This window comes from Carassius auratus, chromosome 8 (genome assembly GCF_003368295.1).
Source record: "Carassius auratus strain Wakin chromosome 8, ASM336829v1, whole genome shotgun sequence".
NCBI classification, from domain to species: domain Eukaryota; kingdom Metazoa; phylum Chordata; class Actinopteri; order Cypriniformes; family Cyprinidae; genus Carassius; species Carassius auratus.
This window is the reverse complement of record NC_039250.1, coordinates 7,586,273-7,604,835: the sequence shown is the minus strand read 5'-3', so window position 1 is coordinate 7,604,835 and position 18,563 is coordinate 7,586,273. Positions and strand designations below refer to the sequence as shown.

The 18,563-nt window shown below is 37.1% G+C and overlaps 2 protein-coding genes across 12 annotated transcripts in view; both read right to left on the bottom strand.

Moving 5' to 3' along the window:
* Window positions 1–10,366, bottom strand: part of LOC113107156 (centrosome-associated protein 350-like) — a 33,978-nt gene extending 23,612 nt beyond the window's left edge. For 7 of the 11 annotated variants that reach the window (XM_026269447.1, XM_026269454.1, XM_026269456.1 and 4 more), the window contains exons 1-9: window positions 10,243–10,353; window positions 5,970–6,066; window positions 5,841–5,887; window positions 5,522–5,636; window positions 4,616–4,772; window positions 3,918–4,477; window positions 3,612–3,725; window positions 2,074–2,196; window positions 680–796 (exon numbers count right to left, since the gene is read on the bottom strand). In XM_026269447.1, coding sequence (XP_026125232.1) covers window positions 680–796; window positions 2,074–2,196; window positions 3,612–3,725; window positions 3,918–4,477; window positions 4,616–4,772; window positions 5,522–5,636; window positions 5,841–5,887; window positions 5,970–6,054 — 1,318 coding nt within the window. In that variant the 5' untranslated portion in view covers window positions 6,055–6,066; window positions 10,243–10,353. Of the gene's footprint in view, window positions 1–679; window positions 797–2,073; window positions 2,197–3,611; window positions 3,726–3,917; window positions 4,478–4,615; window positions 4,773–5,521; window positions 5,637–5,840; window positions 5,888–5,969; window positions 6,067–9,327; window positions 9,400–10,242 lie in introns of all 11 variants that reach the window. The other 4 variants (XM_026269449.1, XM_026269458.1, XM_026269448.1 and 1 more) reach the window with 3 other exon arrangements.
* The window catches only part of LOC113107158 (tight junction protein ZO-2-like), a 296,039-nt gene that overhangs the window by 203,567 nt on the left and 73,909 nt on the right, over window positions 1–18,563 (bottom strand). The window lies entirely within an intron of this gene.

The window sequence follows — 18,563 nt, the reverse complement described above, 5'->3', positions numbered from 1 at the left end:
GGCTATGCACTGCCGGTTTAGGAGCAAAATGACAAACAAATTTCAAAAAAAAAAAAAACCTTTCTGTTTAAATCAAGCATTGAAAAACACATAAATGAGTCAACAAACAAAACACAACGCTTTTAAGTCACAGGCCTTGTATTTAAGTCTGAACTTGAAAAACCTCCCCTTCAGCAGTTGCTTGCATATAATGTTTAAATCAATACAGCATTGAGCATTTCCGTCTCTGCAGTCCAATAAATCAGTATCAGAGTGGCTGTATAAAGTCTGGGTCCAGCCCTGTGTGTGTGGAGGACAGCAGGACTGTGGAAGGAATCAGGTCGACTTGTGCAGTGAGTCAGAAACACCCAGTCGAACCCTATTCATTATGGTCACTGGGCAGCAAAGGTACCAATGCCGGGAGACTGTCTGAATCTTTATTTATTAATAGACCTGACACTTTGGCTACTAGCTTCTGGAACACTAGTGCTTTGCAACAAATGTAGTCTTTAATAACAGTTGGCAATAAACTAATTCAAACCACCTCAAAGACATCATTTGGTTGGACAATAAACAAATAGATTGAGCCATTTAAGGCTATATGAAAATAGATATTTAAAGTTTTGTTTGTGGTTCGGTTGAACTTTAACGGTCAGCATGGCAATGGAGCCGAAGCTTGGCAAATATATCATCCTCTCACCTGTTCTCATCTGTGTCTCCGAGGACTTCACCCGAGGCTCTCTGTGTAACCGTGGTGGTGGCCCCAGCATCATCTTCACTAGCTTCTGCCCATCTCGCCACGATGACGTGCTGATCGCTATGGAGACACAGATACCTTGAGACTACAGTTGGTCCACAATTAATTTGTACTTTTTTTGAACAAGTGTGATTAAGGCAGAGAGGAAAGTATGACAAAAGTAACTAATAATAAAGAGACAGAATAGCTGCACCAAATCACACTCACACAGATGTTTAATTAAACCAACCCTCCTGGTAAAATGAGCTTTCTCCAGAGAAAACCACCCGCTAGCATTTAATGATAGCGGGAATGCAAAATTGACTATTTAATAAATGATTCTGGTCTTACTGTGCATGATTAATCAGTGCATATTATAAAAAAAAAAAATCTAAAAACAAGATCAAATTTGAATAAATTTTTCACCCTCTAAAATTTATTTACTTTTATGTTGACGGAATCTCTCTCTCTCTATGTATATGTATTTTTTTAATGGGGTAAAATAGTTTTGATAAAGTTACCTTCAAATGTCTGTACCATTAAAACCAGATTTTTTAATAAGTTTTTATTAACATATTAGTTTAACTGTTCCACTTGTTTAGCAAGATTCACCTAAAAATGCTCTGGCTTGACAGAAGGTGCAAATTCATGCTAACGTCTGTATGCAGCAATGTTGAGAATTCAGTATGCACTTGAACTGTCTTTTGCATTGCACTCCAAAACATTTGGAATGCATCAAATAAAATATAGTTTGTGCAGCTAGAAGCATATTCAATCACATACAAACGTATGATATTAAGTTTCTTGATTGAGTTAAACTAAGAGACAGCGTGAGAAGACCCAAGTACTATTTCTGAAGTTAGGCGTCCGATTTCACTTTTCCATCCTGTCATGACTAGACTGACACCTCTCCAGCTGTCAGCAAGACCACAGTGGCTTGAGCTGGGACACAGCAAGCATTCCTGCATCACTGTTGCTGCAGTTATCCTGTTAATCTGCATGCTACACATTCTAGAAATTTCTGTTGGGATAAGAGACTTTGCTTGTGCTTGCAGAGGGACATTAACACACGTCTGTTTTCAAGAATGTCTTGCAGAAAACAGGGCACAGTAATGCTGACAGGTCAAGAGAGGCTCACACAGGGTTGCCAGCATGTGTGTGTGTGTGTTCAGCAGAGCATTTTCACATTTTCAGTTCAGATTGTGATCTTCATATGCAAAACTACAATTAAGCACTTTTATATTTACATTCAGATGTTGAATTCAATATCATTTGCTTAAATAAGCTACAGCTGTTTGCATAAGAAACACACACTGTGTGAAAAAGACAGGATGACAAATGACAAAGAGAACTCAGACCTGGTTTAGTATTTGAGTCTGGTGCAGAGGAAGATCTGTGTACTTTCCTAACAGGTTTGGACGGTTTCTTCTCTTTCACCTTTTCTCGCTCTGCAGGCCTCTGCTTTGGTTTTGTGCTCTCTGCTGTGAAGGACAGAGAGAGAAGATTAAATTGGTTGTGGATCAGGATTATTATCATTAACTGTAACTATTAAAAACTATAGACGAAAAATTTGAAATGTTACTTTGGCAACTAACTGAAAATGTTTAAGTTGAAGTACTACAGTTAATAACAGGAAATATATAAAACTAAACCTGAAATAAAAAATAAGTTAAACCTAAATAGTAATATTTAAAGGCTTGCTAAATAGTTAATACAAAAAAAAAAAAAACTGCTGCTCATTACACTTCACTCTTAACCATGCATAATGAACACACAACCGCCCATATTTACAAATCCATAACTAATCCATATTCATCAAATTGTCTGGTAAAACAGGTAAAATTACAATGACTCAGTGAATATTCACAATAAAAAAATTTAATAGATTGTATTAAATAGATGTATTAAGTGTCCTAAAGCCCATCATTTAACTAATTTGACATCTAGTTGGTATGAGCACATTAAGTCGGAAGATTGATTCATTCTTGTAAATATGTTCAGACTACCAATTTTAATCTGTTTATGTCAATTAATAATATGGAACAGAGAGAATATGGAAAATGAACATCTAAAACAAAATTAGATTTTTCTGTCAAGCAATAATCCTTATATAATTATGAAACAACTAAAATGTACTGCTACAAATGTGTATCATAAGGCATCTTTAATGACAGCAATGCAAATATATAGTAGGCCAACAGGGAATTAAGCAACACTGTTATGCATATTATAAATAAGCTTGTTCCTTAATGCTATTTTAAGGAATGGTTAAGCAAACTGATGCAATCCTCACAAATAACTTTGAAGAAAACTCCAAAGAACAGTCTGGGCTGACATGAAAATTGGTAACTACGGCTGTGGCAGTACGCCTGGAAACTCTGAGCCAATTAGGAGCATGTAAGTCATCACCCGAGAGCGGGTTGGATTAAGCATACTTTTTGACCATGCTGCAACTCGGCAAAAACACTTGAATTATAGAAGTCGTTTCATCTACTTTGAGTGGCAGGTAAAACAGTGTTTTTGTTCTAATTCCTGTTCATTACTCATGCTTCCTGACTCAGAGGGCAGTAAAACACATTTGAGCTTCAACACATCAATAGATAAACATTTTAATTCCATATAAATAATAAATGCCTAATTCACTACGCTGCGATTAGGCTGAAATCAAGGGGATGACTCAAATGTAAAACATATTTGTAGATAGCATCAGTGACTTTAATTACACCACTCATGTTGTGTGAACGTGTTGTTTCTTATAGCACAGGCTAAATACTGTGGCTACGATGTTTTTGTATTGCTGTAATTCTTGTAATGTTTACATAAAGATATTACAATAATCTATAATTGTTTTATATATCATACTACATATTATAACATTCTGGAAAACTATGTATACCTGTAAGCTGTTTTGTCAGGTCTTTGTAGATTTCCCTGCTTAAGTTCTGGAAGTCCTCCTCTGCCCACACTTTCCCATCAGATGTGCGAATCTTAGTCTCACTGGTGTTGAAGCCTAGAAAATGAGAAAACACAGAAGTGAGCTTCCTCTCATTTGACTTCTACTGCTTTTACTGGGACGGAACAACCTAAGGTTAAGTGCATCGCTCAAGCTCAGTGCTGAAAGCCTTTTTGGGGTTTGAATCTGCTACCTTTTGTTTACCAGCAAAATACAATGGAGTCATTTTCCTCTCTGTAGTCAACCTACCTTTGTAGATGGGCGCTGGAGGGGCTGGGGCCACTTTCCGAACTTTAGCAGTAGGTACTGTGGTACCATGTGCTGCCGCTCCAATACCCACAGGTTGCTCCAAGTATCCCAGCAGCTTGTTTCTTTCTTCCGTCTCCTCCAAATGTTCCCTCTGTCTGCGGATTCTCTCTTTCAGCTTTTCCAGCTTTTCATCTGGTTGTCGACGCCGCAGGTTCTCCAGCCGTAAGGAAGCTGTGACTGAACCGGTGATGGATGTCAGGGAAGTCTGGGATGTCTCAGCTTGTAAATGTGTTCTGGGGTTGACCTTTGACCCTAGCGGGGCTTGGTCAGGTTGGCGAATGGCGTTCAGAGCAGACAGGTCATTGAGGTAGTGTACAGATGTGCTGTCTACAGCTGAGGAGCATGGGCTGTCCAGGTCTGCAGTCTGCATGTCACGGGTGTCACGCTGATAGACCAGCTGGCTTAGAGCAAAGTCAGCCTGAGGGACACCCACCTCTGTCGGTAACGAATGGACTTCTGGTTCAGAGTGAGTCTGGGACACTGGCAGCGGAGATGCTTCCCTATAATAAAATAAAAAAGTCAGTTTAAAATGAAGAACATTAGAGGATTTCCAAGAAAAAAACTTTAATCGTTATTATTGCAGTTTCTGTTTGCAAATAAACACAGCTTTAACTTCTTAATTTGTTTGCAGCTTTAACCTGTATGAAACGAGTGGTTCTCTGAACTCTACTGCACTGAGTTTCCTGGCGTTACTGTCCAGAGTGCTATTCCTGAAGGGACTACGGGAACTTTTGTCTGGACTGCGTCGACTCCGTGTTCTGGACTTGGATCCACTTTCCTCCACATGACGCCCATCTGTAGTAAATACATAGAAAACATGTAAGAAATGGAAGAGGCAGAACTATGAAGAATGTTGTACTGTTCCTAATTTTGTGTACATATGTATATATACATATATTTACACACACAAACACACACACATACATATGTGTGTGTAATATTTTCTATTCCACATTGCATATGTGTAGAAGAATTAGAAACATTAACTGTCACGTCACCTTGACTGGCTCAAAAACAAGCAAAGCAACTAGTGTTGTCAAATTCAAATATGACGAATGACTCTCATGAGTCAGTTTTTTGATGAATCACTCAAAACTCACAGAGCTGTTACTAAATTAAAATATGACTCATTGCAATATATGACTATAAAATATGACTCACCTATACTTTCAGTCATATCTTGACTTGACTAATGCAGCCAGAAAAGAGTTCATACTAAGTATTCATGAAATTTCATTAAGAAAAAGAAAATCTAATTCTAGTAATAAATAAAAAAACATTTTTAAAGACTGAACATTAAAAAAGTAACTTTTAAAAACATCCAAAAATTCAATTCTGACCACATATTACATAATAATAATAAAAAACCTGCTTTGACAAGTTAAAAAGATATTTCATTTAAAAAGTTCCACTGTATGTTTCATAGCGACCTGCTACACTATAAGTATAAGGTGACCTAAAAACACCTAGCTTAAAGATGTACAATAGTCTCTAATTGATTGCCTCTGTATGTGTTACATACAGGATGGATGTGTCTGTCTCACCTCTGAGGCTTATTTTCCGACTGCCACTCACAGATGCTTTCTTTGTGTCAAGCACCGAGTCCAGAAGCACTCCAGTGCCTGGCGCTGCCTCCAGACGATTCTCAATGTGTCGCAACTGAGACAAGACCACAATTAGCCATTGAGTCAACACATCTCTGCACTGATAATGGTAAAAATACTAAACCTACAGAGTATACCTCTGAATCTTACTTTCTGATATCTTATAATTGGGCTTCTTCAGATCTATTATGTATGTAAAAGATATCTGTTTGGCGTCATAAGTAGGCCAGAACCTGAAACATGTTTACAAAATACTCACGGCAGCTTTGGTTTGAGTTAGACTGTTCCAGGCATGAGATATCTCTGCTGAGAGATAAACATTAACATAAGTAATCACGCAAACATGCTCATGATGATGTTCGAGGTATAAGGTAACAGTTAGACAAACCTCTCCTGTTGTCTTGCCCAGAAAGGGCAGACTGGGAAGAGACAGAGGCTGGCGGCCCTGTCTCACTTCGCAAGCGACTCCACATCGCTATGCCAACCTTAGAGGAAAGGGAAAAACAGGCATCAATGTGAGAGAAGCTATTATTTTGTCAACATCTGTTGTCAAACATTGTTTCCTCTGGCAATGGCTTGCTTAGAATATGACCCTAAGTGGCTCTAAAGCACATGAAGTGATTTATTAATTCACAGTTACTCTTTGTGCTATAAATTTGGCCAAACTAAAAGTTTAACTGATAGTTACAAAGATAGACTGATCAAAACATACGCCTTAAAGATTTAATTTATCACCCACAGGCCTCAGTTGTTCCGTCAAATTTAGGGTTATAGCAACGGTGTACAATTTGTTTGATAGCCTGGAGCCCAGACATATGACATCTCAGAGCTTTTCAACTCATTTGAATCACACTGTCTTCCTCTAAGCACTACCATTATAACAAAGAGTCCCTGTCCCCAGAGCAAACAGAATCAGTCATCTATTCTGGAGTAAAAAAAGAAAAAAAGGTTTTGCACAGACGTCTAAACCACTGTGGCAAATGCGCGAAGTATTCCAAAGGGACACTGAAATGACTCCATGCTCAGGACCTTAAATTATATTGGATTAATAATAGATTCCTATCTTAGAGGCTTGCATGCATATTTCATTGATTTCAAGCCTATGCTGGAAAGCAGAGGTGAAGAATCATTTAACCATGTGCTGCTGCTTTTCTAACAGTATTGCATGAGGTAACAGAGATAGCAAATGTATCTGGAATGAGGAAAACATCTTTAAAGTCAGCATGAAATTCACCTTATCTATTTTCTAAATGCATTTATAGACCTTAGTAAACAAATCATCTGTTTATACATTTGTTTCATGTGCTTTTTGACGTCGTAGTGTAATGAAAACATTACATGGATGTCCAGTGCAAACAACAGACTTCTCAGCGTTTGCCAGATGGATACATCAGATTTCATTAAGATATTTTTGATGAAATATGAGAGCTTTCTGACTCTGCATAGACAGCAACAGAACTACCACGTTCATGGCCCAGAAAGGCAGCTAGGACATCTTTGTGTCCACATACACATGACATTAGTGGTTCAACATTAATTTTAATCAAACTATGAGAACACTTTTTAGCGCAAAAGAAAATAAACATTTTATTCTACAATTTCTTCTCTTCCGTGTAGGGCTGCTCGATAAATCGCATTGCGATATTTAATGCACATCTTGTCAGTAAAGTCGGTTCTGTAATCAGCGGTAAAAAGATTTACCGCTGTTTACAGAACTGGCTATGACAAGATGCGCATTAAATACAGCATGCGATTTATCGTGCAGCCGTACTTCCGTGTCAGTCTTCATTCACGGGAGTGTATTTGTATCTTTGTGAACACAAAGTTTTCTCATAGCTTCATAAAATTATGGTTAAGCCACTGATGTCACATCGACTCATTTTAATGATGTCCTTGCTGCCTTTCTAGACCCTGAATGTTGTAGTTACGTTGCTGTCTATGCAGAGTCAGAAAGCTCTCTGATTTCAACAAAAATACCTTCATTTGTGTTCTCAAGACGAACAAAGTTTTTAAAGGTTTGGAACAACATGTGGGTGAGTAATTAATGACAGAATTTTCATTTTTGGGAGAACTACCTCTTTAAATATTTTTGGCCAATCTGATGCTTTAAGCTGCCAGTAAGAATATCGGCCTAATACTTTCAGTTTCGTTTAGGACATCAGTTCACCCAACACTGTCTTCATTTAAGCACCCTCATGTTGTTCCAAACTTTTTTGTACAGCGATGTTATGTAGAAAGTTACACTGACAATTTCATTTTTATTATCTTTATTTCTATACTATAAAATAAGAAAAGTTACTGCTGACCCCGTTTTAGTTTGTAAACTCTGGGGTTGCGTTTCAGTGTAAACAAACCAAAACGGAGACTTTGAAAAAACGATGGCGTGGCTGCCCAGATGATATCTGCGTATCCTTGACGACCATGTAACCATATCATGAACAGTAATCATGCTCAAAGTTGAACCTGCCAGTGACTAGCAAATGAATTCTTGATTACACTTTTTTTCTGAAACGACAGTGTAAATGCGGATCGTTTTAATTCTAAAACGCTGTTTTAAAACGAAAACAAACTAGTGTAAACAGGGGAAATAGAGACTCATTCTGCCTAGCCTCTACTTTGGTGTTCCAAGCAAGAAAGCCTGCCATACGAGTTTTGCACAACATTGAGGAAACAAGGAAATTATTGAATTCTACAGAATCCATCATAGAGAGAAAAAAACTGAAAATTTTTATTTTTCATGACAAAGATTTTGCTCATAACAAACAGTCCTTAAAAGTCAATGACACAATCTATTGACATATGTGAACCTGTACCACAAAACCAGTCATAAGTAACATGGGTACATTTGTAGCAATAGCCCAAAATACATTGTATGGGTCAAAATTATCGATTTTTCTTTTATGTCAAAAACCATTATGATATTAAGTAAAGATCATGTTCTATGAAGATACTTTGTACAATCCAAACCTTAATTTCTGATTAGTAATATGCATTGCTAAAAACTTCATTTGGACAGCTTTAAAGGCGATTTAATCAATATTCAGATTTTTTTTTTGCACGGTCAAATTCCAGATTTATAATATTTGTATCTCGGCCAAATATTGTCCTATCCTAACAAACCATACATCAATAGAAAACTTATCAATTATAAAGACACAGCGTGTGCACATTAGGCTGCCAGGGACTTTGATAAGAAACAATAAGGCCACCTGTGACCCTCACCTGTTAATAAAAGAGATTTGGATTTAAAACTGCAGAAGAACAAACAGAATAAGTATTTGAGCAAAGCGCTTCAGACTGGAGATTCTGAAAGAAGCGACACTCTGATCCATTTCTATTTGAACTAATCAACACTTGTCAAAATCAAACAAAATAAACTCAGCAAAACAATCAAAGCTTTACTTAGATTTAAGCAACTGCCAAGAAAAGCACAAAATATCCTTTGATTTACCCATAAAAGACCATCGCCATCGTCATACACACACACACACACACACACACACACACACACACACACACAGGGTCTCTTCAGCCAACCATCACTTCAATTTCATATTACATTTTTGGAACTGAAGTTTAATCTACAGTTATGAGATCATAGTTTCAGGTAATGACTGCTCACATTTAAACAATTCTAACAGACTGAATGGATGGATGAGGCATTCATATAATGTTTTACTAATGACTAATGAGCAAGATGGACATGTTACGCCTTTATGCATAACGTATTATGTACCAGGACTCACTTTCCAGCAGCTTTATTCAGAGAGACATGACAGCTGGGCACATCGGACAGCTGGTGATTCTGTCACGTATACCTGCACCGAGACCCAGTGAAAAAGATGATTTGACAGTGAAAGCTCTAAGTCTTCAAGTATTAAACATCCAGTTCAGAAATATTAAACAAATCAAACTGACAACCCTGTACAGTAGTAAGGTGCTGGAATAACTGATTAACGTTAGCCCACCCAATAACCCCTCATAAGGATCACTCTGAATTAAAGGTAAAAGGAAACGTAACAGATCAGCAGAATCAGCTGACATCACATTCAAATTCATGATCAAATCTTTAGCTGAGGATTCTAAAGAGTCTGGCAGCATTAATTCACTCTGATTTGCCAGAGCTAAGCAACTAGACATAAAGCATAATTTAAAAAAAAGAAAGTAAAAGAGAAAATAAACAAATTACAGCTAAAGAGCAACATACGCTTTATACTAATACAGAATCAGAACTAATTTACAGTACTCTAACGAACATGAAAATACATATGTATGTGAGATTTAAAACATTCATATAATACACGAATAGAGAAAAACAGCTGACGTGCAAAACACATAACGTTAAATGCCAATCACACAAATAAACACAACTTCACATGAACAATCTTATGGAGGAGAAATCCAACAGCGACAAATAACCCAAACAACCAACTAACTTAGATGTGTATTTTCAACCGACATTTACGCACCTTAGGCAGTTTCACAATGTTTAAACGAAATTTGTGGACTGTGTTTTTAAATCCTCTGGCGAAAGTTGTTGCTAACAGCTGCTGCTAACCGGCTAAACCATTAAAAATCGCTAACAAACTTTTTTTGCGTTTCTGTGACCAGGTTGTCTTTTGTTACGCGTCTAGGTCGAAATGTGATTGGTTAGTACCTACCTAGCAGTTGTGTTGTAACCGCTACCCGCCTTTTGGTATGTGTTTCCCGGCTTTAATGATAAGTTAGGACGGCCGTTGGCTAGATTTGACGGTCCGCCATTATCCAAACAATTGTTCCGGGAAGTTCACGTCTCAGAGAAACTCGCGATACTTCCGTGAAGAACGTGTTTTTTCATTGGCCGTGTTTGACATCTAGTGTTCACTAATGAAATTGCAAAAAATATCATATTTATTTGATCCTTGAGACTTGGGACAAGAAAACCCTCAGAATAGACAGAAAGACTATTGTTAGCATGAAAATTGGTTTGTAATTTTGTTTCTACGATAAATCATTAAAGGAATAGTTTATCCAGAATTAAAATGTTTACAATTTTGCATTAGCCTACATCACTTGCTTACTAATGGAGTATCTGTAGAGAATGGGTGCTATCAGAATGAAACTCCAAACAGCCGATAGAAAGATCACTATAATCCTCAAATAATCCATACAACTCCAGTCCATCAATTATTGGCTTGTGAAGGGAAAAGATGCATATTTGTAAAAGGCCAAATCTATAATTACAGCATTTTATTTTCTTGCTAAAATACCAGTGCATAATCCATAATATTCCTTCTTCCAATTAATCAAAATCCACTGAAATTACAGAATGGTTATTGACTGTTTTTGTTTAAAAACAATAATTTATCCCTGCTTATTTCTTTGTTGACCTAGACGAGGGAACTTTTTCACTGGAGAAAGCAATGGATTAAGGACTCATATTCCAGCCAGAATATAAATTTTGGAAATTAAAAATATTGTAATGATGGAGTTGTTTCTTACAAACCGACAGCTTTTAACTTCACAAGATGTTATCTGATGGAGTAGTGTGGAGTACTAGCGGATTATTGTGATTATATTACCTTTCCCCATCTGTTTGGACTCTCATTCTGATGGCACCCATTCATTGCAGAGGATCTATTGGTGAGCAAGTGATATAATAAATTTCTCCAGATATGTTCTGATGAAGAAACAAACTCATCTACAACTTGGATGGCCTGAGGGTGAGTTAATGGAGTGAATTTGGTGACCTTTTAAAATAGGCCAATTAATGCACCACTTATTCAAAACGCAACAACAAAATAATGTTAGCAAATCTATAGAGGAAAAGGGTTTGCTCTACAAAAACATATTAAATAGAAAATAAAAAATAAACATTTAAATTACAGATGGATATGCAAAGCATCATTTTGCATATTTAAAACCTGAACTTACATAAAAAAACAGACATTTAGAAAAGATGAATGCGGATATATTGGCAAAATGAAGCAACACTTAAAAAATATTCCTCAGTAGGTCATTTAATGAAGCATAGCCTATTCATAAGCCTTTACTGATCATTTTAATTCCCGTGGTGACCTAAGAAAATCCAGACCAATAACTCAGCCAAGGATAGGTTTATAGCCTGTCCGTTAGTTTGGAATTTTTCTCTCCAATAAAATTAAACAAGCCATGCATTTAGTGAAATTTCTCGCGCTACTTACCCAAAACTATTTCCAGATTAAACATTCATTTTAATAATAGCCGTGTGAACCGACCGCTGACCCTACTATCACTGTGTTAGAGACCTAATGTGACACATTTAATAATTAATGTTTCCTAATTACCGAGACAGTGACTCTCGGACCCCCTCTGGTGATATAACCTGTCGTACTCAGTTTGAAACGGGGTATTTGTGTTCGGCACCCGCAATCTCCCCCGTACATTAACCATTTTAGTGCTGTATCAGAGAGCGAGCGCGAGGGAAAGACAGATGTAGCTACTTACTCGCTTAACAGAAACATATTTTCAGAATACGAGCACGGCAGAAATGGACAGACATACGGCATCCACTCGCGGGTGAATGTAAGGAATACTGAAGGAAACTCTGCGTTCCTGTGCGCTATTGCTGTGATGGAGCTCAGAGCACTTGTAGCTGCGCTCCGTGTATCTGATTCTGGTAAGCTTATGTTTTTATTCGTCCTTATTATTGCACAGTTGAATTACATTGATGTCTATGTTTAACATTGTTATCCACTCAAAATGCATTAATTGCAGTGCTTCCAAACGTTTTGGTTACGTTAGATTGTGCTTAACTTCTTTCAGTGTTCTGATAAATTATTTTTTGATAAATTTTCATTGATTTGTTTGTCATCAGTCTTGTCTGTAGTAAATCGACGTGATTTGCCATGTTGAGTCATTCATCAAATCAAAGTGAAATGTAAAATTCTTATTGCATTGCGGCTCTGCTAGGATGAAATTACGATTTATGAGTATTATTTCAACAGAAAGGATAACAGCCTGTTAGAAATGTAGCCTATCTAGGCTGATAGTCTACTTGCAGTGTGCATGTGTGACTTTTAAAATGTCTTTACCGAGGCGGCATGCTGATCCTATATAGGCTATTAAATTAAAAAAAAAAAAAAAAAAAAAAAAAGTGGTAATTGAGTTAATTCATCATCATCATCATTTTCATCATCATTATTATTATTTATAAAACGACAGAAAAACTCATAATGTGTAAATATCTGTTGCTACTGCAATGTCATAAGTTGTCAGCCAGTACTAAATTACCATAATGATTTAAGTGTTAAGAACCTTAGCTACAACATATCACAGTTATAGCCAATCTCAATTCGAAAGCAATAACTGATTCGGTTAGAGATGATTCATAAGAATCGGTTAAAGAATCGAATCAGTAAGGTAATTATTTCGTTCTTGAATGGGACTCGCAAGATTCTGTTCACTAAATAGAACCGGCTCACTGGAGTAATGTGTTCGAGATTCGGACTGTTAGCGTTCTATGTTGTTGAGTGACAAAAAAGAACCGACTCAGATGAGTCATTCGTCCCGTGATCGAACTGCATTGGTCGCGTTGCAGTAAATTATGCGCGTACCATAGGTTGTAGTGCAGGAAAGCTGACTACGTCTGAGGGTTAAGTCACGTTTATTTATATAGGCTAGTGCTTTTAACAATACAGATTGTGTCAAAGCACTCACAGTATTAAATAGGATTTTGTTTTTGTAAATAATGCAAAATGACAATACGAAACACTCAGTTTTCAGTTAAAGGCAGTACATCATTGAATTCAGTGATTTCATCATCCAGCTCACTTCAGTTTAAATAGTATCTGTGCAACCAAGTCGACGATATCGCTGGATATAAAGTGTCTCCAACTAAGCAAGCCAAAAGCGACAGCAGCAAGGAACCAAAACTCTATGGGTGACAGAATGGAGAATAAACCTGGGAGAAACCAGGCTCAGTCGTGGGGTCAAGTTCTCCTCTGGCCAGAAGAGACCAGTAGTTCAATTCCAGGCTGCGGCAAAGTCACTTTGTGTAGAGCTGAAAATACGGTTTACAGAGGTAGGAAATAATAGAAAGCATGGTCAAACTGAATATTATAGATCATGAGATGTTAAGTGTGAAACCAGTTTCACACAGTTCACACTACCAGAAATGTTTTTGTTCGCCAGTTGTACTTTTCGGCAGCTAGTAGCTAACACCCTTTGACCAGAAGATTGACGAGATGAAGTGCATGTTCTTTGCTATTGAGGCCATTTATCTTTATCTTTTCATGTTGTGTATAGCAAAATATACTAATAATTGTAAACCTAACCCATTAAATGCAGCTTAAAAGAATAAGAGCTACACCTGTCACTGACCACAGTCCAGTCAATGTTCATTTCAAGATAACTTGAGCAAGGGCCTCTCAGTGCACATTGATTCTTGGTCAGGGAACAAGGTGTTAGTCAATACAGGTTCTCTGTTGCAAAAGTAGATAACAGACATTCCCATTTATAGAGTCAGCACTCCAGGCGGTGCATTTGATATCCAGGTGCATTATGTAGTACTGCTTGAAAAACTACAGAACTGCCATATCAGTCATTAACAGAACTAACAAATGGCTTTCCCCATTCAGTTATCAATGCATTATTTATTACTTAAACATTTACAGTGAAAAAGATGTAATGTTCATTGCAATGCACTTGAATGGAAGTTCGATTCACGTTTTAATTTGAGAAATAACAATCAGCCACTTCAAAATGACAAAAAGATTGAATCCAAGATTTGGTGATAATAACGAGAGATACGCAAGGCCAGTCATTTTTGACTCACAAACACCAAATAATTTGAACATTTAAAATCAAGGTATTTCAGCACATCAATAACAGAGTTAAAATATTATATCATTATTACTGTACTATATTTATTTTTGAACAATATATGTTTTAGTTCTGTGCAGTGTGTATATACTGATTTAGTTTTAAAAGAAAAGTTGAATACTGAATAAATTGTTATCTATAAAGACAGGGTGCCAGCAGTTCCACATCGGGGTGGTTCGATGTCAGGGTTTGTTTCTTTTCCACTTTGATCTCCATGAAAGCTGCCTGTGAAGTCACCATATCTCCTCACCGCATGAGCCTAGAACTTGTCGGTCTGAAGTGCCGAGTTAAAGAGGCTTGTACCAGACATGCAAAAGGCTTCAGAATATTTATTGAAGTCCCAGCCCATTTATCTTATTTATTCACATGTGAATGAGGTCTGAGTGAATACACCACGCACACGCTTTGATCCAGATTCCCTAGTACACAGAGTATGAAGCAATGTGGATCCTTTTTTTTTTTGTCATGGAGACAAGGGGTTGAAATTCAAGTTCATTGTTGTGTTCCTCTAAGTTTTAATTGTTTTTTTGTTTTTTTGCTTTCATGCATCCTCTGAATGACCCTCCGAATTTGACTTGTTCATGTGACTATGAAGGCATGACCTTGCTGACAACAACTTTCATGCAACCTCAGAAATGTTGTAAAGACACGTTTCTAGAATTAATTAATATCCCACAGGGGCATCTGTTGTTTATTATGATAAAATCGGCTAAAACACTCATATAAGATGGTTTTTCAAAGGTATCTTCTAAAGAATATATATTAAATGTGATAAAAAGATGGGAAAGAATATATTTGATTTAGAGGACTGTACTATTCCCATCACTCAGCCATAAGAACATTTGCTGCAGGTTCACCAGCCCTCTTTTCACATTAATAAGTGCTTCATTGTAATGTGGTGGCTGCACTAGAAATTTCTGAGTACATGAGTGGTAAAATAGGTCTTTTTCTTCAAAAATAAAATACAAATTCACAGCTAGTTCTTAGCAGCGAGCATTAAAAGTGCACCAATGCATGAGCGAGGCTGTAATTCAGAGTCTGGCAAGTCATTGATTAAAGCATCTTTTCAGCATAATTAGCCCCTGATTGGTTTTGAGCTCATTCTCTCCATCTGTTCTGATGTGAAAGTCTCCTCTCTGTCCTCAGAGGACGTTACATGCACCTTGATTAAATTCAGAGCTGTTTAATTCAAATGCTCTTCGGGTCTTCAGCACCAGCATTTACAGAAACTCAGCGCGACGTATGGAGTCTTATTTTCAAAATGGGCGAAGCCGTCTTGGCGTGACTTGGCAGGGCTCTCCAGAATTCAAACACACCTTGTAACCGAGTATTGTTTTTCCAGGTTTCTAAACGAGATAGCCGGACTATCCTATACTTGCTGTAATTATATTTCACCCCAGTAATAGGGTCCTTTATCATTTCACTGAATGTGATACCTCTCGCCACCTTAAATGCGACTCTCAGAGATTAATCAAATAAACTGACTTGTTATTTGCACGACCTATTTTTTAGTTATATGATAGCAACATGTTTGTTTATCGCAAAGGCCATTTAAGTAGGATGTGTTCTTGTGTTAAGTCTTTTTCAAGAGTCTTAAGGCACATTTCTACAAGTTTTAGAGTTTTAAACTTAAAAACAATTAATGGCATAAGATGTGAGGAAAACAATAAGATGCATCACAAGGGTAAAATACATTAAAGTAATGTTATTTCCAAATGTGTTGTTCACACACTAAGAGCTTTGGTTTGTTTTCTTTGAAGCTCTTACAGGTTGATGCTGAAAGCGGCAGCACAAGTCTGTATGAATATTGAATCTGACGGTCTGCATAACAGTAAATCTCATTGCTTTCAGGCCCTTGTCTTTGAAACTAGAACCATGCTAATAAATACCCATGAATTCATGCGCCATAAGAAATTATTTCCAAGGGCACTTTGAGCCCTCACCATATTTCCCAACTGCTCTCAGCTGTTTCATCATGCTTTTTGAAGAGGAGTAAAGGATGATCATTATGTGTTTAGTCTTGCTTTGTGTCCACAAGTTCAAAGTAGCTTGGGCCCATTCTATTTATGGTGGTGATAATTAAAATGCATATAGTGCAAATTAGTGTAATTTTCATGGTAGACTAACAGCAGTGGACGGGGGATTTTTTTTTTACTCAAACTATTTCCTTAGATTCATGGTTTATTTCCACAGGATTGGTTTAGGATAACCATGCAGGTCTGGTATAGCCGCTGGTATAGCCACTATTACACCAGTAGAGAGAAACAAAGCAGACAATGTTGAGAGTTTAGATAGAATAAATGGATATATTTTATCAGATGATTCTCCTAAAGCTCTTTTGGAAATCCAAATAGCCAGAAGTGAGACATTGTTGACATATTGTGAATACATTGCTCTATTACTCTATTATTATACATTGCTTGCTGAAGTTCAAACCGAGCATCAGAATGGGGAAGAAAGGGGATTTAAGTGTCGCTGAACGTGGAATGGCTGTTGGTAACAGACGGGCTTGTCTGAGTATTTCAAAAACTGCTGATCTACTAGGATTTTCACGCACTACCATCTCTAGGGTTTACAGAGAATGGTACGAAAAAGAGAAAATATTCAGTGAGCCGCAGTTGTGTGGATGAAAATGCCTTGTTGATGTCAGAGGTCAGAGGAGAAAGGGCAGACTGGTTTGAGATGAGAGAAAGGCAACAGTAACTCAAATAAACAACCAAGGTTACAACCAAGGTACTGTATGCAGAATAACATTTCTGCTCTGACATTCAGAAGGTAGGGTCAGAATATGAAATCATAGATCCATCCTGCTTTGTCTTAATGGTTCAGGCTGGTGGTGGTAGTGTAATGGTGTTGAGGATATTTTCTTTGCACACTTTGGGCCCCTTAGTACCAATTGAGAATCGTTTAAACACCACAGCCTACTTGAATATTGTTGCTGACCATGTCCATCCCTTTATGACTACCCATCTTCTGATGGCTACTTCCAGCAGGATAATGCAACATGTCACAAAGCAGCTTGGGATGTGTTGGAATGGGAGATTCGCATCAGGGATGTGTAGCCGACAAATCTGCAGCAACTGCGTGATGCTATCATGTCAATATAGACCAAAATCTCTGAGAAATGTTTCCAACACCTTGCCGAATCTATGCCACGTAGAATTAAGTGGCCAGTGAGTGTGTGTGTGTGTGTGTGTGTGTGTGTGTGTGTGTGTGTGTGTGTGTATATATATATATATATATATATATATATATATATATATATATATATATATATATATATATATATATATATATATATATATATGTATTGTATGTGTGTGTGTGTATGTTAATCCTTCTCCAGAACTCTATAAACATTTTCATTATCTTTAAAGTGATGTATTTGATTTGAACCTCAAAAGCAGAAAAGTGTGCAACCGTGAGGTCAGGCTGCTTCTGGCTGAAAGCTTTTAAGTCCTGTGTTGAGGGGCACTGAAACATTTGTGACTAAGTCTGGATTTATTTGTCAGGTAGCTTTCCAGGAAAGGAAACATTTGATATTAAACTGTTTTATTATTTCATAACTTTTCCTGTCTTAAAATTGCTTCTATAGGAGTGAGTTTCACTAACTTTTGTTAGAGTTGATGACACATTTTTCAAGCTATTATTCTTATAACTATCAAGTTTCAGCTCACATGAAAATGTGCTAAATCCATCTCCCCAATTAAACCATACTAAGAGATGTGACTTTCTTGATTTTTATGTAAAAATAGCAAAACTAAAGCAAAAATGTTTAATGAAGAGATGTGGTTGTTTGTTATCAGAAGTTTTACAGCATAAATCAATTTCATTATCATTATTTTGAGATTAATCTCATGTGTCAGAGGTTTCAGTGGTGTGAAAATAGATTTCTGTCTCAAGATTGTGTCTGTTCATTTTAATGAGTGCTAAAATGTATATGTCCAGTATATGTACGCGTTGAAGCTGCATTTAAGGCCAACCAGAAGACTTGTGCAGTCTTCACCACTGCTTAGTGAAAAGGCAGCTGTAGCACACTGTGAAGGTTTCAGAAGCTATTCTTATCTTCCAACACAGTGTCCTTCATTCCAATGGCACTTCAGTCACACACAAAGCCGGTCTGTATTCAGAGACTTAATGT